This window comes from Sapajus apella, unplaced genomic scaffold, assembly GCF_009761245.1.
Source record: "Sapajus apella isolate SASKATOON/1434 unplaced genomic scaffold, GSC_monkey_1.0 scaffold48, whole genome shotgun sequence".
In the NCBI taxonomy this organism is placed as follows: Eukaryota; Metazoa; Chordata; class Mammalia; order Primates; family Cebidae; genus Sapajus; species Sapajus apella.
Window position 1 is genome coordinate 6,846,007 of NW_022436988.1, and position 27,264 is coordinate 6,873,270.

Sequence of the window (27,264 nt, forward strand, 5' to 3'; positions counted from 1 at the left end):
AGACCCATATAAGCCCGCCTCCCATATCCACAGCCCCTCCCATGATCATCTTCCCCCACCAGAGGGGTGTGTTTGTTACAATTAATGACCCTTCATCAATACATCATAACCTCCCAAAGTTTACATCAGGGTTTATGCTTGATATTGTACAGTCTATGGGTTTGGACAAATGTTTCATGACACGTATTTACCATTATAGTAACATACAGAGTATTTTCGTTGCCCCAATCAATTTCATTCTTTGTAAAAGATTTGTCTTCAGAGAACAGATCGTACTGCAGATTCATTGAAGTAGCATGTGGAGGGGGAAAAGATGTTTAAGTCTGAGTTGAATCTAGTGAATCTCAGGAAAACAGACCAGACCCTTGAAGATTTCCTTGTCTTTCTCTCTCAGGGGACCAGTCAGCCATCAATGAACTCATGCAGATGAGATTGAGGTCTGGGGGCACTGAGGGTCTCTTGGCTGAAAAATTGGAGGTAATCTAGTATGTACATTTTTGTGAAAAGTTGTGAGTTGGACAAAGTCCAGAAGAAGGAGTAATTTATAATCCCTTAGGGATATTTGATATTAATATATGTATATTTGTATCTGTATTACACAATATCTACATTTGCTAAAAATTTTAACAAAAACGTTTTTTCAATTAACACTTTTAAGTATTCAATTTTTTTTTTTTGAGACAGAGTCTTACTCTGTCACCCAGCCTGGAGTGCAGTGGCGCAATCTCAATCTCAGCTCACTGCACCCTCCACCTCCTGAGTTCAAGTGCTTCTTATGCCTCCGCCCCTGCCAAGTAGCTGGGACTACAGGTGTGCACCACCACGCCCAGCTAATTTTTTTATATTTTTAGTAGGGACAGGGTTTCACATGTTGCCTATTTATTCTTTTTATTTAAAACAAATAGAAATTGGTCGCCGGTGGGGTGGTTCACATCTGTAATCCTGACACTATGGGAGGCAGAGTTGAAAGGTTCACTTGAGCCCAGGCGTTCAAGACCAGCCTGGACAACATAATGAGACCCCACCTCTACCAAGAAAAATAGTTTTAATTAGCCAGGCATGGTGACACATACCTGTAGTCCTAGCTACTTGGGAGGCCGAGGCAAGAGGATCACATGAGCCCAGGAATTCAAGGTTGTAGTGAGCTGTCTTTGGGCTTAATGCACTCCAGCCTGGGCAACAGAGCAAGTCTCTGTCTATTAAAAAAAATTAAAGAGGCTGGGGGCAGTGGCTTACTCTTGGAATCCCAGCACTTTGAGAGGCCGAGGCAGGTGGATCACTTGAGGCCAGGAGTTCAAGACAAGCCTGGCCAACGTGGCAAAACCCTATCTCTACTAAAAATACAAAAATAAGTCAGGCATGGTGGTATGTGCCTGTAGTTCCAGCTACTCAGGGAACCGAGGCACTAGAATTGCTTGAACCTGGTAGGCGGAGGTTGCAGAGAGTCTAGATTGCGCCACTGCACTCCAGGCTGGGTGACAGAGTACAACTCTGTCTCAGAAAAATGAAAGAAAGCAATTGGTATATACTCTTTATGGAGTATAATATGTTGATTCTAGAAAGAGGCAAATGATAGATTCCACTTATTTTCACCTCCATCACTCATATCCCCAGTTAAAGCTTAAACTTTTTCAAACTACTTTTCAGGCTTTGATCACTCAGACTCGAGCCAAACAGGCAGCTACCATGAGTGAAGTGGAGTGGAGAGGGAGAACAGTTCCAGTGAAGATCGACAAAGTGCGGATTTTCTTATTGGGATTGGCTGATAATGAAGCAGCTATTGTCCAGGTGAGGTGGAAGAACTTACTGTGCTGTCTTCTGTATGTGTCTGAAGGTTGTCCTTGTGTGTTTAAGATGTAGTGGCTCGTTAGTATTCAGTTCTCATAAACATTTAATGCTTTTTGGGATTTTGTAAGTCTGGAGGTGTAACTTATTGAATAAAATTATTTTGAAAACTGAGTTGATAGAGGAATTCTTAATGTTTAGAGGGCAAAGAAATTGACAGCAACAGTCATTAACATAAAAATAGGAGGTATAAGAGGCTGGCTTAAAGTAAGGGGCCACATTTGGCCCAGCAGGTGGTGCAGCAGCTTAACTATTATGTCCCTGAAGACTCTCTGACATGTTGTCACAGCCTCCTTGCCCTAAAGGGTTCACCTCTTAGTCCTGGGCCTTTGCAGGAGAGCCTGGTTCAACCAGAATGTCTTGTTTTGTGTGCGGTGTACATGCAGTATTCACGCAGAGCTGTATCACTTGATACTGGCTACTGACATAATTGCCTGTTTGTGGGCACGAACAACCAAATGCATTCTAAACATAAGACATCCTGGTGATCTTGCTATGTATGAGGTGGACAGTGATGGGGCCACTTTTTAGAGTTTTTCCACATGAGTTAAAGGACATCTTTAAAAAAACAGGCTGCTGACAGTCGACTCCCTCATCAGGGAACAGTTGCATTTCCTAAGACTTCACAGTGATCTTTTGCACCCTGAATAATTTGTGTATGAATTGAAGGGAGCAGCATTTTGTTAATGTGTTGATGAGTTGGCTTAGGCATCTAAACTTTTCAGCGACTTGCTCCAAAATGGCTACTCTGGGTTGGAGGCAGCTTTTAACAACTGAAGACTTCATGTGTGTCCTTGTCTGTTTCATATTGCCTCTCTCATATCCTCATATCCCTTTTATTTGCTTGAAGGACAGAAGACTAGAACAGTACCAGAAAGTTAATTTGTCCTTCAGCTGAAAGGCTGAGGAACTTTGCTGAGAGCGTTCTGTTGGCACTGTTGTATGGTGCTACCTCCTCAGGACAAGGTCTCTGGTAGCAACCATTTATATTATGTGATTGGGTTAATGCTTTGGTTTAAAGTGGTAAATTCTGGATGAAAGAAATCACCTCATCCTCAGTTAAGTGCCCAGCAGCAGAGACAGTCGGGCAGGAATTCTGACTTGAAGAGCAGTTGAGGGAGAGAGATCCATAGGGGCAAGTTAAATGAGGGCTGTTTCAGAGTGGGGCTACAGACATGTACCAAATAAAAAAACAGGAAAAGCTAACATTTGTTAAGTAATTTTGAAAAGTCACTGCTGACACGGTGGCTCATGTGTGTAATCCTAGCGCTTTGAGAGATGGAGGCAAGAAGATCACTTGAGCTCAGTAGTTGGAGGCCAGCCTGGGCAACATGGTGAAACCCCATCTCTACGAAAAAATTTAGCCAGGCGTGGTGGCATGCACCTGTAGCCCCAGCTACTCGGATGCTGAGGCGAGAAGATCACTTGAGCCTGGGAGCTTGAGGCTGCAGCCTGGATAGCAGCATGCAACTCTGTCTCCGAAAAAAACAAAGTTAATAATGCTTAACGTTTGGAAAATACATTGATGTTTTAAGAAGATCAATTTGGAAAGGGTGGGAAGGGGGCCAGAGATAAGAGACTACACACTGGGTACGGTATCCACTGCTTGGGTGACAGGTGTACCAAAGTCTCAGAAATCACCACAAAACTTAATCCATGTAAGTAAAAACCACCCATTCCCCCGAAAACTATTGAAATTAAATTTAATTATCTAAAGATCAACTTACAGTCTCACTTCCCATATGCCTTCATTGATACGATGTCATACTGAAAGGAAAGCACTGTTTCCTTTTATTTTATTTTTTTTACATTCATGAGTGTTCTTATGTGGTTTTTTTCCCTTGTTGGAATTATACTAAGATATAGCTTTGTATCATGGTTTTTTTTGTTTCTTTTCTTTTGTTTTTTAAATTGAGACAGAGTCTCACTCTATCACCAGGCTGGAGTACAGTGGCCTGATCTCAGCTCACTGCAACCTCCGCCTCCCAGGTTAAAGCAATTCTCTGCATCAGCCTCCTGAGTAGCTGGGATTACAGGTGTTTGCCCCATACACCTGGCTAATTTTTTATTTTTAGTAGAGATGGGGTTTCACCATCTTGGCCAGGCTGGTCTTGAACTCCTGACCTCATGATCCACCTGCCTCAGCCTCTGAAAGTGCTGGGATTACAGGCATGAGCCACCTCGCCTGGCCTGTGTCCTGTTTTTATTAACATGTTGTAAGAATTTTTCATGTTATTTTATAGTTAAAAAAAAAAAAGCTTGTTATTCACCTGGACAGAGACTCCACAGAGATGAGGATGGAAGGTAATGGTCCTCCTGACCCAGATGCACTGCTTAATACTGGTGTCTTATTAACCCTCTGGGGTGGGTGATGCTCTCATTTTCCAAATGGGGAAGCTGGTCTCAAGGACACTATAATTTACCCACTGTCATATATTTGATAAGCAATGCTTGGCTTTAAAACCATTTTTGACTCCAAAGTTCATGTTTCTGGAACTTTTCCACATGTCGTCTTAGATTCATCAGGAAAGCTAATAATAGAATTGCTTTATTTGACTTTGGTGAATAGCTAAATGCAGTTTTACTTAACAGAGTATACAAGCAGAGTCCCAGGCCCCTAATAAAGACTGAACAAGCAGGGCCAGTTGCAGTGGCTCATGCCTGTAATCCCAGCACTTTGGGAGGCTGAGTCGGGAGGATCCCTGGAGCCCAGGAGTTCTAGGTTACAGTGAGCTATGATTTTGCCACTGCACCCAACCTGGGTGACAGAGCAAGAGCTTGTCTCTTTAAAGAAGAAAACAAGGGCTGGGTGCGGTGGTTCATGCCCATAATCCCAGCACTTTGGGAGGTTGAAGCGGGTGGATCACAATGTCAGGAGTTCAAGACCAGAATGGCCAAGATGGTGAAACCCCATCTCTACTCAAAATACAAAAATTAACCGGGCATGGTAGTGGGTGCCTGTAATCCCAGCTACTCAGGAGGCTGAGGCAGAGATTTGTTTGAATCCAGGAGGCAGAGGTTGCCGTGAGCCAGGTCACACCCATTGTACTCCAGCCTGGGCGACAGAGCAAGACTCTGTCTCAAAGAAAAGAGAAAACAGCGTCTTAACTGAAACACATAGTTCTCAGCAGTTGTATCATCTCTGTTTCAGTACATTAGTTGGGCTCCCCAGGTGAGAGGAGTAGGAGGAGGGATGTCCTGTAATCCCAGCTACCCGGGAGAATCGCTTGTCCTGGGAGGCGGAGGCTGCAGTGAGCTGAGATGGCGCCAGTGTACTCCAGCCTGAGCAACACAGTAAAACTCTGTCTCCAAAAATTTAAAAAAAAAAAAAAGTTACCTTTCTCTTGCTTTTTGTACATGATGAGGATTGAAGACTTCTATGGGGATGGGTTTTTTTCTTATTAGTGACATAATTCAATTTGGACTAAATTAGACCAAGAGAAGAAAACGTTTTACAACTGCAGGTGAAGCCATTGCTTTCAAAATTGAAGGTCTTGCTGGGCGCTGTGGCTCACGCCTGTAATCCTAACACTTTGGGAGGCCTAGGCAAGCGGATCATGAGGTCAGGAGTTCGAGACCAGACTGGCCAAACATGGAGAAACCCCGTCTCTACTAAGAATACAAAAAAATTAGCCAGGCATGGTGAGAGGCATCTGTAATCCCAGCTACTCGGGAGACTGAGGCAGGAGAATCGCTTGAACCCTGGAGGCAGAGGTTGCAGTGAGCTGAGGTTGTGCCATTACACTCCAGCCTGGGCAACAAGAACAAGACTCTGTCTCAGAAATAAAATTTAAACATACAGGCACTTCTGCACACAGGGTCAGAGCTCTTCACTCTGGACCCATTTTATGCAGATCCATGGAAGATAGGTCCAGGGTTCTATGATGAGGATAAGTCAGAATCAGTAACCAAGGTTTTGTGCCCCAGCTGCTGCAGGCTTTCTCTGCTGAATGAAGTGATTATTCATTCAGATTGTGTTGTTAAGAAACCTGACTGTGCCAGTAAAAATCGTGATATGCAGGCATAGTAGGAATACTGTAGGGGCTTTTTTTTTTTTTTTTTTTTAAATGGAGTCTCACTCTGTCACCCAGGCTGGGAGTACAGTGGCATGATCTCAGCTCACTGAAACGTCCACCTCCCAGATTCAAGCACTTCTCCTGTCTCGGCCTCCTGAGTAGCTGGGACTACAGGCACCTGCCACCATACCCAGCTAATTTTTGTATTTTTAGTAGAGATGGGGTTTCGCCATATTGGTCAGGCTGGTCTCGAACTCAGGTCATCCACCCACCTCAGCCTCCCAAAGTGCTGGGATTATAGGCATGAGCCACCACACCCAGCCTGTAGGGGCTTTTTATTTTATTTTATTTTTATTTATTTATTTTTTTGAGATGGAGTCTCACTCTGTCACCCAGGCTGGAGTGCAATGGCACAATCTTGGCTCACTGCAGCCTCCAAGTTCAAGCAATTCTCCTGCCTCAGCCTCCCAAGTAGCTGGGATTACAGGTGCATGCGACCGCCCCCAGCTAATTTTTTTTGTATTTTTAGTAGAGACGGGGTTTCACCATCTTGGCCAAGCTAGTCTCGAGCTCCTGACCTCGTGATCCACCCACTTCCGCCTCTGCCTCCCAAAGTGCTGGGATTATAGGCGTGAGCCACTGAGCCCAGCTTTGTAGGGGCTTTTAATTGCCCTTCCACAAGAGACAGTGGAGTGTTTGAAGGGTACATGAGCTTAAAAGATTGGGAGGAACCATATGAGGACAGTTTGAGATCTTCTGATTTGGAAAGAAAAAGGCTGAAGGAGGAAGAAACCTGTTAACATAATGAATTACACTGATGAATTTTCACTGTTTACCCAGTATTGCATATCTGAGTTAAGCCCACTTGGTTATGATATAGTATACTTTTTATATATTGCTGGATTTTATTTGTCAACATGTTAACAAGTTACGCACTTATTTATTTTCGTGGGGAATAAAAGCCTATAATTTTCTTTCTTTCTTTCTTTCTTTCTTTCTTTTTTTTTGAGGCAAGTTCTTCCTCCTTCACCCAGGCTGTAGTGCAGTTGTGTGATCAAGGCTCACTGCAGCCTCTGCCTCCTGGGCTCAAGCAATCCTCCCAGCTCAGTATCCCAAGTAACTGGAACTACAGGCACATACCACCATGCCTAGCTAACTTTTGTATTTTTTGTAGCGATAGGGTTTCGCCATGTTACCTAGGCTGGTCTTAAACGCGTAGGCCCAAGTGATATATGTACCTCCACCTCCCAGTGTGCCGGGATTAGGTGTGAGCCCCCGAGCCAGCCCATGTCATGTGGTTTTCAGAGTCTGGTATCTGGATTTACAGACGTTATGAGATAGGTTTGGAACTGTTCCTCCTTTCTGTTTTCTGAAAGAGTTTATGTAATAATAGTGTTTTTCTCCCTTAAATATTTGTTACAAATCACAGTGAAATCCTTGGGCCTAGAATTTTCTTTATGGGAAAGCTGTTAAAATTTATTTTTGCTTATTTTATACAAATTCAATTTTTTAAAGAGATACAGGACTGTGCATTTTTTTTTTTTTTTTTTTTGAGACGGAGTTTCGCTCTTGTTACCCAGGCTGGAGTGCAATGGCGCTATCTCAGCTCACCGCAACCTCCGCCTCCTGGGTTCAGGCAATTCTCCTGCCTCAGCCTCCCGAGTAGCTGAGATTACAGACACACGCCACCATGCCCAGCTAATGTTTTGTATTTTTAGTAGAGACAGGGTTTCACCGTGTTGACCAGGATGGTCTCGATCTCTTGACCTTGTGATCCACCCGCCTCGGCCTCCCAAAGTGCTGGGATTACAGGCATGAGCCACCGCGCCCGGCGGGACTGTGCATTTTTAAATTTCATTTTGTGTTGGTTTGGATAAGTTTTCTTTGATAAGGAATTTATTTCGTGTAAGTTGTTAAATTTATTGGCACAAAGTTTATGAGATATTCCTTTATTAATGTTTGTAGCATCAGAGTGTTTTCTCCTGTTAAAGTCTTATTAATGTGCTGCTTACAGTTTATGTAGTTATTTCTTGGTTGTTCAGTTTTGGGGATTTTTTGAGTCACGGTCTTGCTGTGTTGCCCGGGCTGGTCTCGAACTCCGTCCAAGTAGCTGGGGTTATCGGTGCATTCCACCACCCCAGTTTATCTCTGCTTTTTATGTATCTTACATAGGCCTTAGGATCACCTCTTACATAGCCTTTAAGTAATGGGGTAGGTGTAAAAGATGTGGGTCAAACAAAATATACGGACCCCAGGGCCTCTTGGTAGGTTTTAGCTTTAAAAACCACTAAATACCTAATGTCCTGTATCATCATATACATCTCAAGTCAAACTAGTAAGTAAAGTAATTTAATGATGGCGTCAAGTGATGCCTAGTTAAATCCCAGGTGTCAGGTGTAGCACTGTCAGTGATTAAATAGCTATGGAATGAATCATGGGATTTAAATGGGAAACATGCCCTTTGGCCAATTGAGGATGGTCCCAGGAAGAACCAGTTTCCCCTTGGTGCCACTATTAGATTATTTGGCTGGCTATAACATGGGCCTTTCCAACCTGGCCAGTTCTAATTATTTCTCTTCTTTCTTTTTCACATTCAGATTGGAGAAATACAGTTCTTATTATTTTGTTGTTCTCCGTCCTGGAAACAGAACTATGACTTAGAGATACAGGGTACTTGATTTCAGTGTCTTTCTTTTTTAAAAAAATTATTTTTATCTTATTTTTTATAGGATTGGAATTTTCTTTTTTTTTTCAGACTGAGTGTTGCTCTTGTTGCCCAGGCTGGAGGGCAATGGTGCAATCTAGGCTCACTGCAACCTCGGCCTTCCAGGTTCAAGCGACTCTTCTGCCTCGGCCTCCAAAGTAGCTGGGACTACAGGCGCATTTCACCACGCCAAACTAAATTTTTAAATTTTTTGTAGAAACAGGATCTCTCCTTGTTGCCCAGGCTTGTCTCAAACTCCTGGATCAACCAGTCCTCCTGCCTCAGCCTCCAAAGTGCTGGAATTACAGTTGTGAGCCACAGCGCCTGGCCCAATTTTTTGTAGAGAGGGGGATTTCACTGTGTTGCCCAGGCTGGTCCCAAACCATCCTCCTTCCTCAGCCTCCAAAATGCTAGAACTATAGGCATGAACCTCTGCGCCTGGCCTAGTTTTTTAGTTTTTGTAGAGATGGGGATCTTCCTGTGTTGCCCAGGCTGGTCTCAAACTCCTGGCCGCAGGTCATCCACCTGCCTTGACCTCCCAAAGTGCTGGGATTGCTATTTTGTTTTCTTTAATGCTTGATCACTCCTGACTTGTCACTAGTTGCATTGAGAGATTATTTTTAGATAGCTCTTTCTGCAGGGAGGACAGATTTTAAATATCTGCAGCCTTGGTGATTCTTATTCTCATGGAAGAAAGACCATTTATCTTTTTCCATGTGTTTTTTCCTAGACCTCAATGGGCTGGGTAAAGTTTGATTCCTGTCCCCATAGTAGGGGTGTGGTGGGGAATGTGGTCAGACTTGCTTGTGTGTCTCTTAGTCATACTGCCACCTTCCAGCATTCCATAGACAAGCGAAAACAATCTGAGAATGTGGTCTTTAATAGCAGGAGGTCTGTACATCAGGCTACACCACAGCTCAGTTTCCTCTGCACTGGTCAGCTTTGAAACAGCCTGATGAGAAAACCTGAACTGCAGAAAAGCCCATCCTGAAGGTTTCGAGTTTTGTAACAACTGACCTAGGATCGATTGATTCATTTGGACTAATCAGTAACATATTACTTTTGGGCTTAAGATTTCTCCCTGTCATAGGCACACCTGGAAAAAGGTCTGGTCAGACCACAAATTTTTGTGCAGGGAGCTTGCCACTTGTGTTTAGGAGCACATTCTGGTTGGTCCAGTGGCTGGCGGAGAAGGTCGGTGCACAGGTGGCCAGGACTCCTGCCTCTGCTTGTTGAGAGGAGTTTCTTATTCCCTTTAGGAATCGTCTCGCCCTCAAATATAGATTTATAGAATAAAAGTGTAAATAGCAAAATATGTTGAGGGCTTCCCGTTTGGAGACATTTGGCCCTGCCCAGGGAGAATGATGAGAGCTTCTCCTTCAGAGATTAGTGGTCTGAGTCATTGCAGCGTGGGTGTCAGAAGAAAAACACAAGAGACTTAAGTCCTCCCCTTCAAATAGACTTTTTCCTTCATTGCTTTTTAAGATGTTTGCAAAATGCTCAGTGGGAACAGTTTTGTGGAAGCAGTGGGGATGTTTGCTGGTTTCAGCACCTTGATGCAGAGGCTTAGTCAAAGGGAGCAGAGGTAATACGTGGCAGTCAAGAGGTTTGGCATTTTATCGTCTTGTAAGTTTTAAACTTGAACTGTACCCCACCTACAGGAAAAGAGGCAAATCCCGTGTAACTGGTAAGACGAAGTCTGTTGATTTCTTGAACGCCCATTGCCCCAACCACTGAACCCCACCTATCTGAGAAGGGTGTTGGTGGCATGTTTGTTGGATTGCATGCAATTAAAACGGGCACTGTAGCTCATCCTTTCTGCTGGGAATGTGGCTCTGGTTTAGTTTTTCTTTTTTTTTTCTTTTTTTTTTTTTTTTTTTTTCTTTTTTCGAGACCGGGTCTCACTCTGTTACCCAGGCTGGAATGCAGTGGCAGAGTGATCTCGGCTGGTGCAGCCTTCACCTCCTGGGCTCAGGTGGTCCTCCCACCTCAGCCTCCTGAATAGCTGGGACCACAGGCATGCACTACCACACCTAGCTAATATTTTTGCATTTTTTGTAGAGATGGGGTTTTGGCATGTTGCCCAGGCTGGTCTCGAACTCCTGAACTCAAGCAATCCCCCTACCTCTGCCTCCCAAAGTGCTGGGATCACAGGTGTGACCCACTGCGTCTGACTCCATGTGTGTTTCTGAAGCTGTGCTGCGTCCATCACGTCTTTTTTTTTTTTACTTTAAGTTTGGGATACATGTGCAAAACATGCAGGTTTGTTACATAGGTATATGTGTGCCATGGTGGTTTGCTGCACCTATCAACCTGTCATCTAGGTTTTCAGTCCGCATGCATTAGGTATTTGTCCTAATGCTCTCCCTCCCCTCGCTTCCCACTGCCCGCCATTCACATCTTACTCAAGTTTTTAGTACTCTAAATTGATGTAGCTTCTTCCAATTGCTGAGTATTATACAGCAGCACTATTCCACAGATTTGTACTTTGAAAAATTAGGCCAGTAAGGTTGATGAGGTGATTCTGAAGAATCTTGCCAGCCTGGGATTGGCCAACGATATTTTATAAAGTGTGTGCCCCAGTGCTGCGCTCTCCAGTGCAGTAGCCACTCAACATGTGGTTATTGAAATTTAAATTAATAAAACTTCTGGCTGGGCACGGTGGCGGGTGCCTGTAGTCCCAGCTGCCTACTCGGAAGGCTGAGGCGGGAGAATCGCATGAACCTGGAAGGCAGTGGTTGCAGTGAGCTGAGATTGTGCTGCAACAGAGCGAGACTCTGTCTCAAAAAAATAATAAAAGATAAATTAATAAAACTTCTGAGTGCTCAGTATGTGTATTGGACAGTGCATATAGAGGATATTTCCCATGGCAGAGAGTCTGTTGGACAATGCTGCCCTGGTGTTTTTGGGAGTCAGTGCTGTGCTTGTTTGCTTTACTTCATTTATAGGATGACTCTGCCCCAGTTCGTTCCCAAGTTAGTGAACAACAGGAAAGTCAAGTAACTTGTAAGTGGAAAAGTATGTTTGATTTATATTGGGTAAGTTACAAGGAAGATTTTTTTTTCACACTGGAGACTAGGAAAAGAGAAGAAAAAGATTCTTAAGAACTTTTAAGAAACGCTTTCTTTTTTTTTTTTTTTTTTTTTGAGACGGAGTTTCGCTCTTGTTACCCAGGCTGGAGTGCAATGGCGCGATCTCGGCTCACCGCAACCTCCGCCTCCTGGGTTCAGGCAATTCTCCTGCCTCAGCCTCCTGAGTAGCTGGGATTACAGGCACGCGCCACCATGCCCAACTAATTTTTTGTAGCTTTAGTAGAGACGGGGTTTCACCATGTTGACCAGGATGGTCTTGATCTCTTGACCTTGTGATCCGCCCGCCTCGGCCTCCCAAAGTGCTGGGATTACAGGCTTGAGCCACCGCGCCCGGCCCAGAAACGCTTTCTTAAAAGAAGAAAAAATATTTTTCTTTAAGCACCCCCCCACCCATCTCTTAAAGGAGTGGGCAGTACTGAATTTTCCTTTGCACTTTCTTAGAGGTCAGTTGAATATTAAGACTTTTTTTTTCAGATTGAGTGCTAATTTCTATGGGAAGTCAAATATTATAATAGAATGTTGATGTTTTCATTTCACGGTGGGTCAGCCAGTCACACAGGTTCATCTCCTTTCTGTTTTTTGTCCATTTCTATCTGCTCAGTTGGATTCTTTAGGATGATAATGTGGCTTGGCAGGTATTCAGTTAGTGATTCACTTTTTCACTTACCCCAGCAGTGTAGCAGATGGATGACGCCTAGTACTTGTGCAAAGACTGTTGTCTCATGCATGTCAACCTTGTCTGTCCTAAAAGTTGTTCTCAGAGTAGTCATGTGGAATATCTGAGTGCAGCATGTCTGTGGTGAAGTTAGTATGATATTTAGGAGAACTATCTTTTTGGTGGGTTATTGATTAGTCTTTTTTTTCTTTTTTTTTTTTTTTGAGACAGAGTCTCCCACTGTTGCCCAGGTTGGAGTGCAGTGGCATGATCTTGGCTCACTGCAACCTCCGCCTCCTGAATTCAAACAGTTCTCCTGCCTCAGCCTCCCAAGTAGCTGGGACTATAGGCACATGCCACCATGCCTGGCTAATTTTTTGTATTTTTAGTAAAGACAGGGTTTCACCATGTTAGCTAGGATGGTGATTAGTCATTTTCATTATTTGCTTGGACCTAAAAGAAATCATCTTTGAGTTGGGTTACATTTGTAACGGGTAATTTTGTTGGCCTACAGTAGAGCTTGACAGTTTGTTCTAGAAGGAAAAGATAAAGAAACTTCTGGTGTGCTATGCTTCAGTGTGAGTGCCCTGAGTTCAGCCTGTAAGGCCCCTCAAGGAGTGCCAGGTCCTGGGCAGAGGGCAAAGTGCTGGAGGGAAGTAACAGGAAGTTCTGCGCTAGGAAGAGACATAAAGCCTTGCTAAGTTTCAGATCAGTTATGCAGACAGTTTTTTCAGCATGTTTACTTTAAAAATGTAACTCCCCTTTCCATATGAATAATGACTAACGCTGTAAGAAAACATATGGTGGAGAATAGTAACAATTAAAATGGTCTCTGGTGTGGAGTGAGTGTGTGGTCAGACTCCAAGCGTGATTTTGCTTTCCTCACATTAGATGACTATGGTTTGCTCAAAGGAAAGTTTCTTACTTTGATCTGCCCTTGTTTAGGCTGAAAGTGAAGAAACCAAAGAGCGCCTGTTTGAATCCATGCTCAGCGAGTGTCGGGATGCCATCCAGGTGGTTCGGGAGGAGCTCAAGCCAGATCAGGTAGGGCCTGAGCCGGAGCCCTGGCGCTTGCTCTGGACGGGGTCCAGCTCAGCCTGTGCCCCTTCTCAGGTGGACCCCAGTGCTCTGCGTGCACTGCTGTCTTGGCCACTGGGTTTTGTTGTTGTTGTTTTTTAAGGTGTGGTAGTCAGGACAAAAAAGGGCCTCTGGGCTCCATCACGTTCAGAAGTTAATTTTTCTCTCCCCTGTTCTTCCTAATGGTTTCCTATGTGGCCTGTTAAGCCTGTCATCTCAAATTTTGTCTCCAGGTGGACCTCTGCAGTGCCTCCTTTTTCTAAAAATACTATCCCTGTGATTCCTTCAGGCATCTAGGCTGAAAATCTCAGATCTGTTTGTCTCTTTTGTCCCTGTCACCAAGCCCACTTTCTTCTCCCTTTGCAGTGCCTCGTGCCTATTGTTGATTTGCCTGTTTCTATTTCGCCTTTCTTCTTGCGCCTAGACAACTACGAAGGTCTCCTGATTGCTGCTTCTGTCTTGGTCTCGGTTCCTTCCTCCAGGCCTTTCTTTTGCAAAGTACGAATGGAATCTTCCTAAATGTAGTTTCCCTGCCTAATTATAAAAAGCCCAGGGATTGGCTGGGCACGGTAATCCCAGCACTTTGGGAGGCCAAGGCGGGCAGATCACGAGGTCAAGAGATCAAGACCATTCTGGCCAACATGGTGAAACCCCATTTCTAAAAAAAAAAAAGCCCAGTGATTTCCTCTAGGTATTGAGTGGTAGCCTCCAAACTTTTATGATGATAAGCCCCATGAGCAGCATTCAGCCTGCCCCACTGATGTGTTTATTTGTGAATTATATATCTTATTATTTGACTAATTTATCATATATAAAATGCATTAAAATAAGGGCTTTTTAAATTAAATACTTAGAATAGAAATGGAAATTTGAATTTTCTTTTCATACCCGGACTCCCTGGGTTTTATGTGCCCTCCTTAGAGACCACGGGTCTCTGAGTTCAGACTTCAGCTGGTGTACAAGCCATCCTCAGTCTCTTCCCAGCCTTGTGTGTTGCTCCATCTTCTGAGTCCTCTGCCTCAAGCTGTTCCATTTACCGTCATCTCAGTAATGCCTTTCCCCCCAATGCGTTACACTGTCTCATTCCCCTCCTTTCTCACACTTGGGTAATCTTTCCTGCCCTTCTTCACCTGTCCAAACCTCACCTGTTTTTCAAGGTCCACCTCATAGCATACTATCTCTGAAAGGCATGGCTGCACCATCCTAGCCCACAGAGACCTCTGCAGTTTCTAAATACTGGAAACTTGCAGCTGTAAGGTTTTTTTTGTTTTTGGAGATGAAGTTTCACTCTTGTTCTCCAGGCTGGAGTGTAATGGTGCGATCTCGGCTCACCACAACCTCTGCCTCCCAGGTTCAAGTGATTCTTCTGCCTCAGCCTTCCGAGTAGCTGGGATTACAGGCATGTGCCACCACGCTCGGCTAATTCTGTATTTTTAGTAGAGATGGGGTTTCTCCATGTTGGTCAGACAGGTCTCAAACTCCTGACCTCATAATCCGCCCACCTTGGTCTCCCAAAGTGCTGGGATTACAGGCATGAGCCACCACGCCCAGCCAGCTATAAGTTTTGATAGTTAATTAAGTATTGGCTCTTCATAAAAATTTATTTTATTGTGGTAAAAAACATAAAACACAAAACATACCACCTTAACCCTTTTTAAGTGTACGGTTCAGTAGTAATTAGTTTTATCATGCACAACCGTCACCACCGGTCCATCTCCAGAACTCTCTTCATTTTGTAGAACTGAAACTCCGTACCCATTAAACAACAATAACTTCAGGTGTTGCTTTGCAACTATTTTTTTCAGCGTCTGCCACAGAGCTTCGAGTAGGAACTTTTTTTTTTCATTCACTGCTTTCTCTAAGGAATCTCCTGTTTCCTTGCCCCTTTAGGCCGCCTTTATGTATTGTTCTTTCCTTCATCGACTTAACAGAGGTACTTACAGGGCTCCAGCCCCTGTCACTGTCACTGACCTTGAATGCATGACAGTTGGGAGACACGTCACAGAATGTAAGGAATGTGGTGCTGCAAGGCACATTCATTTCCTATTGCTGCTATCATATTACCACAGACTTAATAGTTTAAGATGATACAAATGCATTATCTTATACTTCTGGAGGTCAGAATCTCATGGGTTCACAGGGCTGTGTTCCTTTAGAAGCCCTGAGGGAATCTTTTCCCAGTACAGTATTCCCAAGAATGCATCTCCTGGCTCCTAGCAGCTGCCTGTAGTTCTTGGCTTGTTGTCCTCGGCTTGTGCTTCAGAGCCATCAGCTCCTCTCCCCTCTGCTTCCATTCCTACATCTTCTCCATCTCTTCTCCATGTGCCTCCCTCTTCTCAGGACTCTGGGATTACCTTAGGCCTACCCAGATAATTCAGAGATCCTGAACTTAATCACACCTGCAGAGTCTCTCTCTCACCGTATATCATAACATCTTCACAGATTCCAGAGGCTAGGATGCAGACAGTTCTGGGGATACATTATTAAGCCAGCCACAAAAGGCAGGCTCTGCCGGCATAAGGGTGGAACTGGGATCTATGGCCTCCACCTTCACCCAGAGCCATGGACTGTAGAGTGTGATTTCAGTGCTTTGGGAGGAGTGGACAGGAAGTCTCATCTGTCCTTTACCCTCAGTTCTCTCATTTGAGGTCAGTTTTTAGATGCCAGTGACAACTTGAGTGCCACTGTCATTCTAGATTATGTCAAGTAGTAAAGCTTTGATATTTGAGGACTCCTGTCTTATTTGAGGAGTCTGTGTCTGTGTTCAGGGCACTTCAGAGACCCCACCATTGCGTGAGCTGGTCAGAGCAATAGAGAGCATCAGTTGCTTTACTTTTTACCTTTTTCACTTTCTGCAGAAACAGAGAGATTACATCCTTGATGGAGAGTCGGGGAAGGTGTCTAATCTTCAGTACTTGCACAGGTAAGAGTTATTTTAATTTTTCTACTTTTTAGTATTGTTAAAAGATCATTTGAACAAAAGATTATACATTATTTTTATAATTTCTTTTCTTTTTTTTTTTTTTTTTTTTTTTTTCTTTTTTGAGATAGAGTCTCGCTCTTGCCCAGGCTGGAGTACAGTGGTATGATCTTGGCTCACTGGAGCCTTAACGTCCCAGCTCAATCAATCCTCTCACCTCAGCCTCCCCCAAGTAGCTGGGACTATAGGCATGCACCACTACACCCAGCTAAATTTTTTTTTTGTAGTGATAGGGTTTTGCCATGTTGCCCAGGCTGGTCTTGAACTCCTGGACTCGAGCAGTCTGCCCATCTCAGCCTCCCAAAGTTCTGGGATTACAGGCAGAAACCACTGCACCTGGCCTACATTTAAAATTTCTTTCTTTTTTTTTTTTTTTTTTTAGACGGAGTCTCTGTGTTTTGAATGTGTTAAAATTGTCCATTTCACATTGAAGTTTAATTTCAGCTCAAGTTTAACTCCATCTGGAGTTTATTTTTGTGGGAGGTAAGGGTCTGCTTCTCTTTTTTCCGTAAAGATAATAGGTTATTCTGGGATGATTTATTGATCATTGCATCCTTTCCCTGCAGACCTGCAGCATAGCTCTGCCAGGCATGGGTCCCACTTTTTCCATGTGTGCTCTTTCTCTGGACTCTTCTGCTCCATTGATTTATTTGTCTGTACTTGGACCATCACAGTGCATTATATAACTTTGCGTCAGTCTTGACACCTGATAGAGCAAGTTCTCCTTGCCAGGTTTGTCCTCGGGGGTATCTTGACAATTCTTGTCCCTTCCTCCTTCATATACATGAAGTCACTTCATATACATAAAGTCACCTCGTCCCAGCACTTCAGGCAGCCAAGGCAGGTGGATCACTTGAGTTCAGGTATTCAAGACCAGCCTGGGGGAAACCCATCTTTGCAAAAAAAAATTGTTTTAATTAGCTAGACATGGTGATGCATGCCCATAAGTCCCAGCTACGGGGGAGGCTTAGGCAGGAGAATTGCTTGAGCCCACAAGATCTAGGCTGTGAGCCCTGATCATGCTACTGCACTCCAGCCTGAACAACGCACTGAGACCCTGTCTCAGAAATGAATGAAGTAGAATCACCTTGTCAAGGTTCATTTTTTAAAAAGATGAGTCATTTTGTTTTACAGAAGAGGAGTGACTTTTTTTGAAATGTAGAGGGAGAAGTAAGATTGTTAGGAAAACTCCACTTCCCATCAGATTCTCTTTTCCATCTGACCTTGAAATTTTGATTTCTTAGTGACTGCTTGTAATTTATATGGTGAACCTGACAATATCCTTAGCCATTCCCCTACCCCTCTCCATATTCCTATAAAAGCAAAACCACTCCCTTCTTTACCCTTAAACTTTACCTTAGGAGTTTTTTTTTTTTTTTTTTTTTTTTTTTTTTTTTTTTTTTTTTTTTTTTGAGACGGAGTTTCACTCTTGTTACCCAGGCTGGCGTGCAATGGCGCGATCTCGGCTCACTGCAACCTCCGCCTCCTGGGTTCAGGCAATTCTCCTGCCTTAGCCTCCTGAGTAGCTGGGATTACAGGCACGCACCACCACGTCCAGCTAATTTTTTGTAGTTTTAGTAGAGACGGGGTTTCACCATGCTGACCAGGATGGTCTCGATCTCTTGACCTCATGATCCACCCGCCTCAGCCTCCCAAAGTGCTGGGATTACAGGCATGAGCCACCGCGCCCGGCCTACCTTAGGAGTTTTATGCGAATGTCAAATTTATGTAAAATGTTCCACCAGAGGACTCAGCAAGAAGGGCCCTTAGATGATGTCTGTTTCAACAACCCGATGAGAAAGGCGAGGTTCTAGAAGGTTAAGTGATATGTTTGTAGTTAACAGCCACAAAGAATCAGGAGTTAATCTACCTTCCTCACCTTGAAAAGACCCTTTGAAACATTCAACGAGGCTTAGGAAACTTTTGAAATTTTGAAGCCCCCTGGCCCATGGATTCATTGACCCACCCTAAGATACAGCTGGTATCATACCATGGATTTCAGTTAAGGGCAGAGGCCAGCTTTGGGGTAAATTGATGAATCAGGCTTCCTTTTTTTTTTTTTTTCTTTTTCCCTCCCACACAGGCTCTTGCTCTGTTGCCCAGGCTGTAGTGTGGTGGTACAATCACAGCTCACTGCAGCCTCGACCTTCTGGGCTCAAGCAGTCCTCCCACCTCAACCTCCCAAGTGGCTGGGACTATGTGTGCCACCGTGCACTAATTTTTTGTATTTTTTGTAGAGACAGGTTTTGGCATGTTCAGGCTGGTCTTGAACTCCTGGACTCAAGCAGTCTGCCTGCCTTGGCCTCCCAAAGTGCTGGAATTTCAGGCATGAGCCCCATGCCTGGCCCAGCTTTTGTATTTCAGTAAAACTTTGGAAAGCTGTATCTAAATACCCATATCATTTAATGATAATTTGTTTTTGTTTTGAGTCTGATTTCTGCAGAGCTTTTTAGGAAAATCCATCTCATGACCTTCTCTCCTGTTTCTCAGAAGCATCCACTTTTAATTCTTTTAACACATGTCTATGGGATTTACCTCAGTATCTCTAAATAACATGCAGATTTGGGATTTCATCATTTTGTACCTCTCCACGGTTAACTGTGTCTCACTCTTCCACTCTGCTTCTCCCTGCCTTGACCCTTCTTGACTCCCACCTAACCTCACACAGGCTTTCTCATTGCTGACACCATCGAAGAGCTCCTTTGTGTTCTCTGAATGTTTGGTTTTGCTTCTCTTTTTTGAGACGGAGTTTCACTCTTGTCACCCAGGCTGGAGTGCAATGGTGCTATCTCAGCTCACTACAACCTCTGCTTCCTGGGTTCAAGCGATTCTCCTGTCTCAGCCTCCCATGTAGCTGGAATTACAGGCACCGCCACCATGCCCAGCTAATTTTTGTATTTTTAGTAGAGACAGGGTTTCACAATGATGGCCAGGCTGATCTCGAACTCTTGAGCTGAGGTATCCAGCTGCCTCAGCCTCCCAAAATGCAGAATGCTGGGTTTATAGGCATGAGCCACTGCGCCTGGCTTTTTTTTTTTTTTTTTTGAAACGGAATCTTGTTTTGTTACCCAGGCTAGAGTGCAGTGGCGTGATCTGGGTGCACTGCAACCTCTGCCTCCTGGATTCAAGTGCTTCTCCTGCCTCAGCCTCCCTAGTAGCTGGGATTACAGGCACATGCCAGCACACCTGGCTAATTTTTTTTTTTTTTTTTTTTTAGTAGAGATGGGGTTTTGCCATGTTGGCCAGGCTGGTCTTGAACTCCTGACCCCAAGTAATCTGCCCCCCTCAGCCTCCCAAAGACTTGGAATTACAGGCATGAGCCACCGCTCCCAGCTAAATGTTACCTAGTGTCTCATTCTAATTTCACAACTGCACAGCCTTCCCTTATCTTTCTGGGGTTGTTAATCATTTTTTGAAGTTCTCCCCGTAGAAGAACTTCCGTCTTGATTCTGGCCTCTTCCTTCTTAGTAGAGGCTTTCCTTGATTAAATGTCTAGTGATTCTTGGTCATCCACTCCTGTTGAAGGATGTGGCTTGTCAGATGCAAGCTCTGCATACATGCATGAAGCTCCTCTTGGTTTCTGGCTCTGCCTTTCCACCAAGGACTCCAACCCCAGAATCTTGAAGGGTTTCCATTGTGCTGTTCAGATCTCCGGGATATACAAGGCTGCTCTTGTTCTGGAAGCAGAGTAGAGAAGAGACCAGCGGTCAGTGCTCAGAACTTGACAGTCCCTGGATCCTGTGCTCATTGTGGAGCCCCTGACCTCAGCTGCGCCTGTGTCCCCTGTCCCCAGCATCTTTTGTATCCTCTCTAAGCTCTGGCCTCTGGTCTGCCAGAGTGGGCTGGGGCTGTAGACACAGAAGTGCTGCTTAAACAGATTTTCGACAGTGAACATGGTTTTAGCCCTAAATAATAAAAGGACTTGCCAGGTGGTACAGTTAAAATAGTCCCTTCCGTTTATACACATGGTTAGTATGCATAACCACCCAAGCGACTGTACCTAGTGTTTTCGGAGCAGAGAAGACCCTCAGATGAGTGGGAACAGCTGCAGTGGAAGGATATTGTCCTCGTAGTGTGAGCTGGTCAGGGCACTAATCCTCGCTTCAGAAACTGGATGGCAAGGTCTTACTCTGTCACCCAGGCTGGCATGCAGTGGCACAATCTCGGCTCACCATAATCTCCACCTCCCAGGCTCAGGTGATCTTCCCACCTCAGCCTCCTGAGTAGCTGGGACCACAAGCCTGAGCCACCATGCCCAGCCAGTTTTATTTTTTTTTAATGTTTAGAGTCAAGGTTTTGCTGTTACTCAGACTGGAGTGCAGTGGTATGACCATAACTCACTGCCGCCTTGAATGCTAGGCTCAAGTGATCCTCCTGCTGGGATCCCACTCTGTGTGTGTTTTTTTGTTTTCCTCCACTGTGTGGTTCTTGAAAAAAGATGCAGAAGGTATAAATCAAGCAAAAAATCATGATAAGGTCCCATACAGGTCCCCTGCAAACTTGCCACTTGATGTAGCCAAATTCAGGTTCCCTTGAAGCCCAGGCCAAATGGCCCTGCTGTGGCCGCCCACCCCACCCCCACTTCCTCTGGGTCAGCCCCAACTCGTCGTCCAGTCCTCCTCCCAGTTCCTCCGCTTCTCTGAGCATAACTTGAGCTGACTTGGGGTGCATTCCAGCTACCTGACTTATATCAAGCTGTCAACGGCAATCAAGCGTAATGAGAACATGGCCAAAGGTCTGCAGAGGGCTCTGCTGCAGCAGCAGCCAGAGGATGACAGCAAGCGCTCCCCGCGACCCCAGGACCTGATCCGGCTCTACGACATCATCCTACAGGTGACCCTTGAGGACCGGGAAGGGAAGGACCTTTTTCCTTTTCCTCTGTCAGACACAAAATGACTTAACTTTGCATTACGGAAGGGCTGTGACAAGCAGGACCTATTAGTAGCTGGGCAAAAGACAAAGGTCTTACACCAGTTCTGCAGTCTGTGAGCCCCTACCTCTCAGACATGTTGGTGTGTAGAGACTAGTGACCCCAGGTCATCACTGAGCACTTCACCTGTGTAAGATGCTCCCCGGTGCTGTAGAGCATCTGATACCTGAGTCCATGCCATCTCGGCCGCCAGGGAGTTTGTTAGTAGGACAGAGAGAGAGAGAGAGAGGGGGGGAGGGGGGAGAGAGAGAGAGAGAGAGAGAGAGAGAGAGAGAGAGACACACACACACACACACACACACACACACACACACACACACACACACACACACACACACACACACACACACACGAGTCAAGGCATCTGAGTAGTTGCTCAATAAAAGCTCAGTGCTGGAACAGATCCCTTCCAGCTGAGATGGGCCAAGAAGTCTCTGAAGGTGGGTTAGCTATGAGTTGTGTTGTAAAGGACAAATATGTTTCCAAGGTCAGAGAGAGGAGTGAAGGCGACACCAGGTGTGGCTATTGCCAGGTCACTTCACAGGATTTTCCCCATTGTATTGAGCTCGGGCTTTTTCTTCCTCACCCTTATCTGTTCTTACAAGGTCTTCTGTCAAAAATTCAATCTGAGATCTCTTCATGAATTTTCCTGTTGCATCTGTTGTACAGAATCTGGTGGAATTGCTCCAGCTTCCTGGTTTAGAGGAGGACAAAGCCTTCCAGAAAGAGATAGGCCTCAAGACCCTGGTATTTAAAGCTTACAGGTAACGTCCGTCCCATGGGATGGGCAGCGGCTTCCTCTGCCTCCCAGGTTCTATAAGCATTGGGAACGTGACCTGGCCCACAGCGGATGGGATCGTTGGCCTTGATTGTATGGTTACCCTGCCTGTGATCAGAGGAAGATCAGCCCGGCATGTGCAAGGGGAATTTCTAAAGGCTGTGGCCAGTAGCGGCCAGTGATCTTGTCTGCTCTTTGGCCAGGTCAGAGGGAGTGGAGTGCACACGTTAAACTTGGCTTCCTTCACTTACCTCCTCCCTCTCAGGGGGAAAGGGGCAAGCCTTGAAGGGGTGTTAATTAGCAGAACCAGGGTGGCCAGTTCAAGGAACTTGAACTAACTCGGGATAAAGCTAAACTCAGTTTCTTAAATGACTTGTGTCACTTGTAACTTGGAAGTGGGCTGGGCAGCAAGATGGGGCGCAGCCAGGAGGGAAGGCAGAGCCCTGCATTCTTGCCGTTCCTCTTCTGGCCCTCACACGCCAGTGTGCTCCGGCACTCCAGCGTGCCCCATCTTCACTCCATGGCCCCTTCTGTCAGGGACCAGCATCGCTCAGCCTCTGCTGAGCCCAGGAGAGGAATTTCACTCAGGAAGAACCCTCTGTGGCTTTTGTTTTTGGGAACGCGATGAGCAGAGATGAATGATTACAACTTGGGTGTGTGGATGTGGGGGTGGGATTTCTGTTTGAGCCGGGCAGCGTTCTTCCTTCCTGTCCCTGACTTCACCATGCTCCTTTTGGGAACTGTTCGTCCTCTGCAGAGTCAGCCAGTCAGTAAAAACCCATGGCTCAGTGTTGGGCACACCTGGGCATCTCTGATTGCTGGGAAGCATCTCTGCAGGGCAGCCTACAAATCTGAACATTTCCCACGAAGGGGGCTCCCATGAAGTGATCCTAAGTTAAGAAGCTTGTTTCCTAAACTGCAAGGAAGGTCTTGGTCTTGGGTAATTGCTGCTTTAGAATATTGTGGCTCTTTTCCCCTCCCCATCAGGTGTTTTTTCATTGCTCAATCCTATGTGCTGGTGAAGAAGTGGAGCGAAGCTCTTGTCCTGTATGATAGAGTCCTGAAATATGCAAATGAAGTAAATTCTGATGCTGGCGCCTTCAAAAACAGCCTAAAGGTGAGACGTTGGCCTCTCCTCATTGCAAGTCTGGCAGGTTATGGAGTCCGGCTGTGGGAGCTGCGAGGGTACAACAGCTGGGCTCCACCTCAGGCTGGTCCTCTCTGGCTGCCCATGGGACCTTGTGTGTCCCTGACTGCCCAGGAACTGCAGGCTGTGTCACTCATGGCTGTGCTCCAGGCCTGAGGAGGATTTAGGTATGAAGAAGGGAAGGCATTTTTCTGATACAAAAAAACAAAAGGCTGAGCGTGGGGGCTCACCCCTGTAATCCCAGCACTTTGGGAAGCCAAGGCGGGTGAATCACCTTAGGTCAGGTGTCCGATACCAGCCTGACCAACGTGGTGAAACCCAGTCTCTACTAAAAATACAAAAATCAGCCAGGTGTAGTATCACCCGCCTGTAATCCCAGCTACTCAGGAGGCTGAGGCAAGAGAATCGCTTGAACTGGGAGGCAGAGGTTACACTGAGCCACGATCATGCCACTGCACTCCAGCCTGGGTGACAGAGCGAGACTCGTCTCAAAACAAAAAAAAGAGCAAGACTGCATTTCAAACTAAATAAAGTGCAGCCATGGAAGGCTTGCTTTGCTTCCCCCCACCCCCCCAGACAGAGTCTCACTCTGTCTCCCATCTCCCACGCCCGGAGCTTTACTGATTATTGAATGACAACTAGCTTCTTAAGCTTGTGACCTGCTGTGACGATATAGAACTTACTGCAACATCGGCTGGTCCAAGGAACCCATCTATATTTGATGAGTAGAGACCATTTAGAAAAGGAAGTAGGCCGGGCGCGGTGGCTCACGCCTGTAATCCCAGCACTTTGGGAGGCCGAGGCGGGTGGATCACGAGGTCAAGAGATCGAGACCATCCTGGTCAACATGGTGAAACCCCGTCTCTACTAAAAATACAAAAAATTAGCTGGGCATGGTGGTGCATGCCTGTAATCCCAGCTACTCAGGAGGCTGGGGCAGGAGAATTGCCTGAACCCGGGAGGCGGAGGTTGCGGTGAGCTGAGATCGCGCCATTGCACTCCAGCCTGGGTAACAAGAGCAAAACTCCGTCTCAAAAAAAAAAAAAAGAAAAGGAAGCAAAGGTTCCCGTTGTTGGAGTCACACCAGCGTAGAAGCTGCTGCTGCTGGATCCCGTGCAAGCTCACGGGATCAGAGGGGCAGAGAAGAGACCCGGTTTCTGCCTTCAGAGAGCGTGTAGTTTTGTTGTAGCCACAGCCTGGCATGCAGGAGCCCACCTGTAGATGGAAAAGAAGTAGAGAGGCCCCAAACAGGCAGAGCTAGGAAAGAGCAGAGGGATGTGGAGCAGGTGGGGGTGACGGGCATGGCAGCGTCACCACTGTGGAGTATCATCTTGGGATGCAGTGCAAACCAGTGTGGACCTGATCTCCTGCAGAGTGGTTTGGGGGGAAGTGTCAGAGAATGGAGGCATGATGGGTTCTGTGGTGTCCTGACCGTCTCAGATCATTCCCAGTGTGGCAAGCAAGAGACCTAGGCCAGGAAAATTCACCCGCGTTGAAGCCGTGGAGTGAACCGACTGAGGGCTTATGCTCCTGTGGCAGAGGGCCCAGCCCTGAGTCCCAGCTTGCTACCACATGGGAGCATGGCCGGCACATTGCCTGACCTCTCCATGCTTCTGTTTTCTCATCTGTAAAATGGGAGTGCAAACTGCCTCAGGATTATTGAGAGCGTTAAGCTAGTGATGATGTAAACTGCGTAGAACAATGCCTGGCACATTGTTTAGTACGTGATGACTTTATTCATGTTATCAACATCGTCGTTTCCAGGCAGTATTACTTAAGCCTTGGCATAGCTTTTCCCATTTCAAAAGTCTAATGTCCTGTGAAAATGCAGTGGGATCGCGTAGCTCAGGTTAGCTGCGTGTTCCTCTCTGAGCTGACCCTGGCTCCAGAGTACACGTTTTCTCAATCGTTGCAGGACCTGCCTGACGTGCAAGAGCTCATCACTCAAGTGCGGTCAGAGAAGTGCTCGCTGCAGGCCGCGGCCATCCTTGGTGAGCTTGGTGAGCCCCTGCCCGTCCTCTCTATCCGCAAACCCCCCTCCTGCCACTCGCCTTCTCTCCCACACCACCACTACTGTCTTAAGATTTGAAAGTGTTGCCGGGCGCGGTGGATCACGAGGTCAAGAGATCGAGACTATCCTGGTCAACATGGTGAAACACCGTCTCTACTAAAAATACAAAAAATTAGCTGGGCATGGTGGTGCGTGCCTGTAATCTCAGCTACTCAGGAGGCTGAGGCAGGAGAATTGCCTGAACCCGGGAGGCGGAGCTTGCGGTGAGCCGAGATCGCGCCATTGCACTCCAGCCTGGGCAACAAGAGCGAAACTCCGTCTCAAAAAAAAAAAAAAAAAAAGATTTGAAAGGGTTGTCTTGGTTCATCTGTAAGATGTTTCTTTTTCCTGGCCCCCACTTGTGCCAGTTGGGCACTGGATCGTGTAGAAGCATTTTGAGGTGCGCTGTTCCCCTGGCCCTTCTTCCTGTTACTGTCCTCATGCCACTGTGCTGGCTTCACTGGGCCGGCAGCGTTGGATCTGGGATTGATCTGTTTATCTGCACCCCTTCTCAGCAGGAGACAGGACTGACTTCCCCACATGCTGGCTCCTTTTGCTTTTAGGATGTAGGGGCCACGTGTGTGACAGGCCTCATTTGTGACTAGTATGCTGTTATAAGTCCTTGTTCTTACTGAATCCCTGTGCAACTTTCAGATGCAGATGATTCTCATCAAACAGAGACCTCCTTCCAAGTCAAGGACAATAAGGTAAGTCTGGGCCATGGCTTTTGAGGAATACAGAGCAGGATTAGGAGCAGACTAGGAAGGCATGCTCACTGTAGAGCAGTGGACCCTTAATTTCTAAGGAAACCCCCCCACCTCCCTCCCTCCTCTTGCCCAACCTGAAAGCCTCCTGCATAAAGTTTGCTAGATGTCAGATCATCCCCGATAAGAAGGACAAGGAACCTGTTGCTGTACGGAGTAGCACCTGTAGGTAAGAGCTCCGTCTCGTAACATGGCCAACAGACCTGTACCCCAAGCCTAGCCTGCCCCTCTCTCAGCCTCTCTAGGTTTCAGTGACACTGACTACAAGGGACATGGTAACCCCTCCTCGTAGGAGGCTGTCAGAATTGAGCGATTAACTGGATGGCCCCTGTAAAGCTCTAAACCAGGCAGTCGGCACTCACCAAGCATGTCCTGTGATGCTTACATACGTCTCTTTGATTTGACTTCCAGCCTCTGGTTGAACGGTTTGAGACATTCTGCTTGGACCCTTCCCTGGTCACCAAGCAAGCCAACCTTGTGCACTTCCCACCAGGCTTCCAGCCCATCCCCTGCAAGCCTTTGTTTTTTGACCTGGCCCTCAACCATGTGGCTTTCCCACCCCTTGAGGACAAGTTGGAACAGAAGACCAAGAGTGGCCTCACTGGATACATCAAGGGCATCTTTGGGTTCAGGAGCTAACCAGGCTCTTCCTCTGGGGCGGGGGAGATTCTGACTCTTCGTCTGTATTGTGAGAAAATCCCAGCAAGTTCCATGATATTAAATCCAGGTCTGCCTTGGCCTGGGGCAGGAGTTTACACCTTCAGCCCTGCATTCCTACATCTTGTGTTTGTACACTTACATTCTTAACCAGTGTGTTAGGAGAGCACCCTGTCGTCTTCTGGTAGATGTGTGCAGGGTCACCCTGTCTCCTGTACCTCCTGGGAGAGGGGCTGCTGCTGTCTGCTGCCCTGTTTGGTCGGTAATGCGTTCAGGAGTCCACACCAGGCACAGCTGGGGCCTTGAAACGCTTTGTTGTGCTTCTTCAGTACCATGGATTTGAAATGAACTCATCCTTGCTGTGAGCATCCAGGATCCCTTGAAATTTCTTCTATGACTATGAAACTGGCAACGTCACCCCAGAATTATGGTCAGCCTTATTCCCCTTCACTTCCCAGTGAACGCTAAGAAGTTTCAGAATAAGCAGAGAGCTCTATTTTTAGAAGAAATGTGTTACATTCAGAAATGATGAAACCAAATCTTATATTAAAAGGCAAAGATGACGGAGA

General features: G+C 46.0%; 1 protein-coding gene across 1 annotated transcript; it reads left to right on the forward strand.

Annotated features, from left to right (window-relative positions):
- SRP68 (signal recognition particle 68) lies at positions 1 to 27,264 on the forward strand. The gene is made up of 10 exons (XM_032241617.1): positions 1 to 477; positions 1,648 to 1,788; positions 13,258 to 13,356; positions 16,248 to 16,312; positions 21,046 to 21,202; positions 21,969 to 22,063; positions 23,065 to 23,194; positions 25,140 to 25,215; positions 25,929 to 25,981; positions 26,450 to 27,264. Exons 1-10 carry the CDS (start codon positions 421 to 423, stop codon positions 26,675 to 26,677), a joined length of 1,101 nt encoding a protein of 366 aa, XP_032097508.1. The 5' UTR covers positions 1 to 420; the 3' UTR covers positions 26,678 to 27,264.

Bases quoted from the DNA above. Each gene is read 5' to 3' on its own strand.
- SRP68 (XM_032241617.1), top strand. From the start codon at position 421: ATGCAGATGAGATTGAGGTCTGGGGGCACTGAGGGTCTCTTGGCTGAA. The intron at 16,313-21,045 runs GTAAGAGTTATT...GGTGCATTCCAG, and splicing joins AATCTTCAGTACTTGCACAG to CTACCTGACTTATATCAAGC. The intron at 25,216-25,928 runs GTGAGCTTGGTG...TGCAACTTTCAG, and splicing joins GCAGGCCGCGGCCATCCTTG to ATGCAGATGATTCTCATCAA.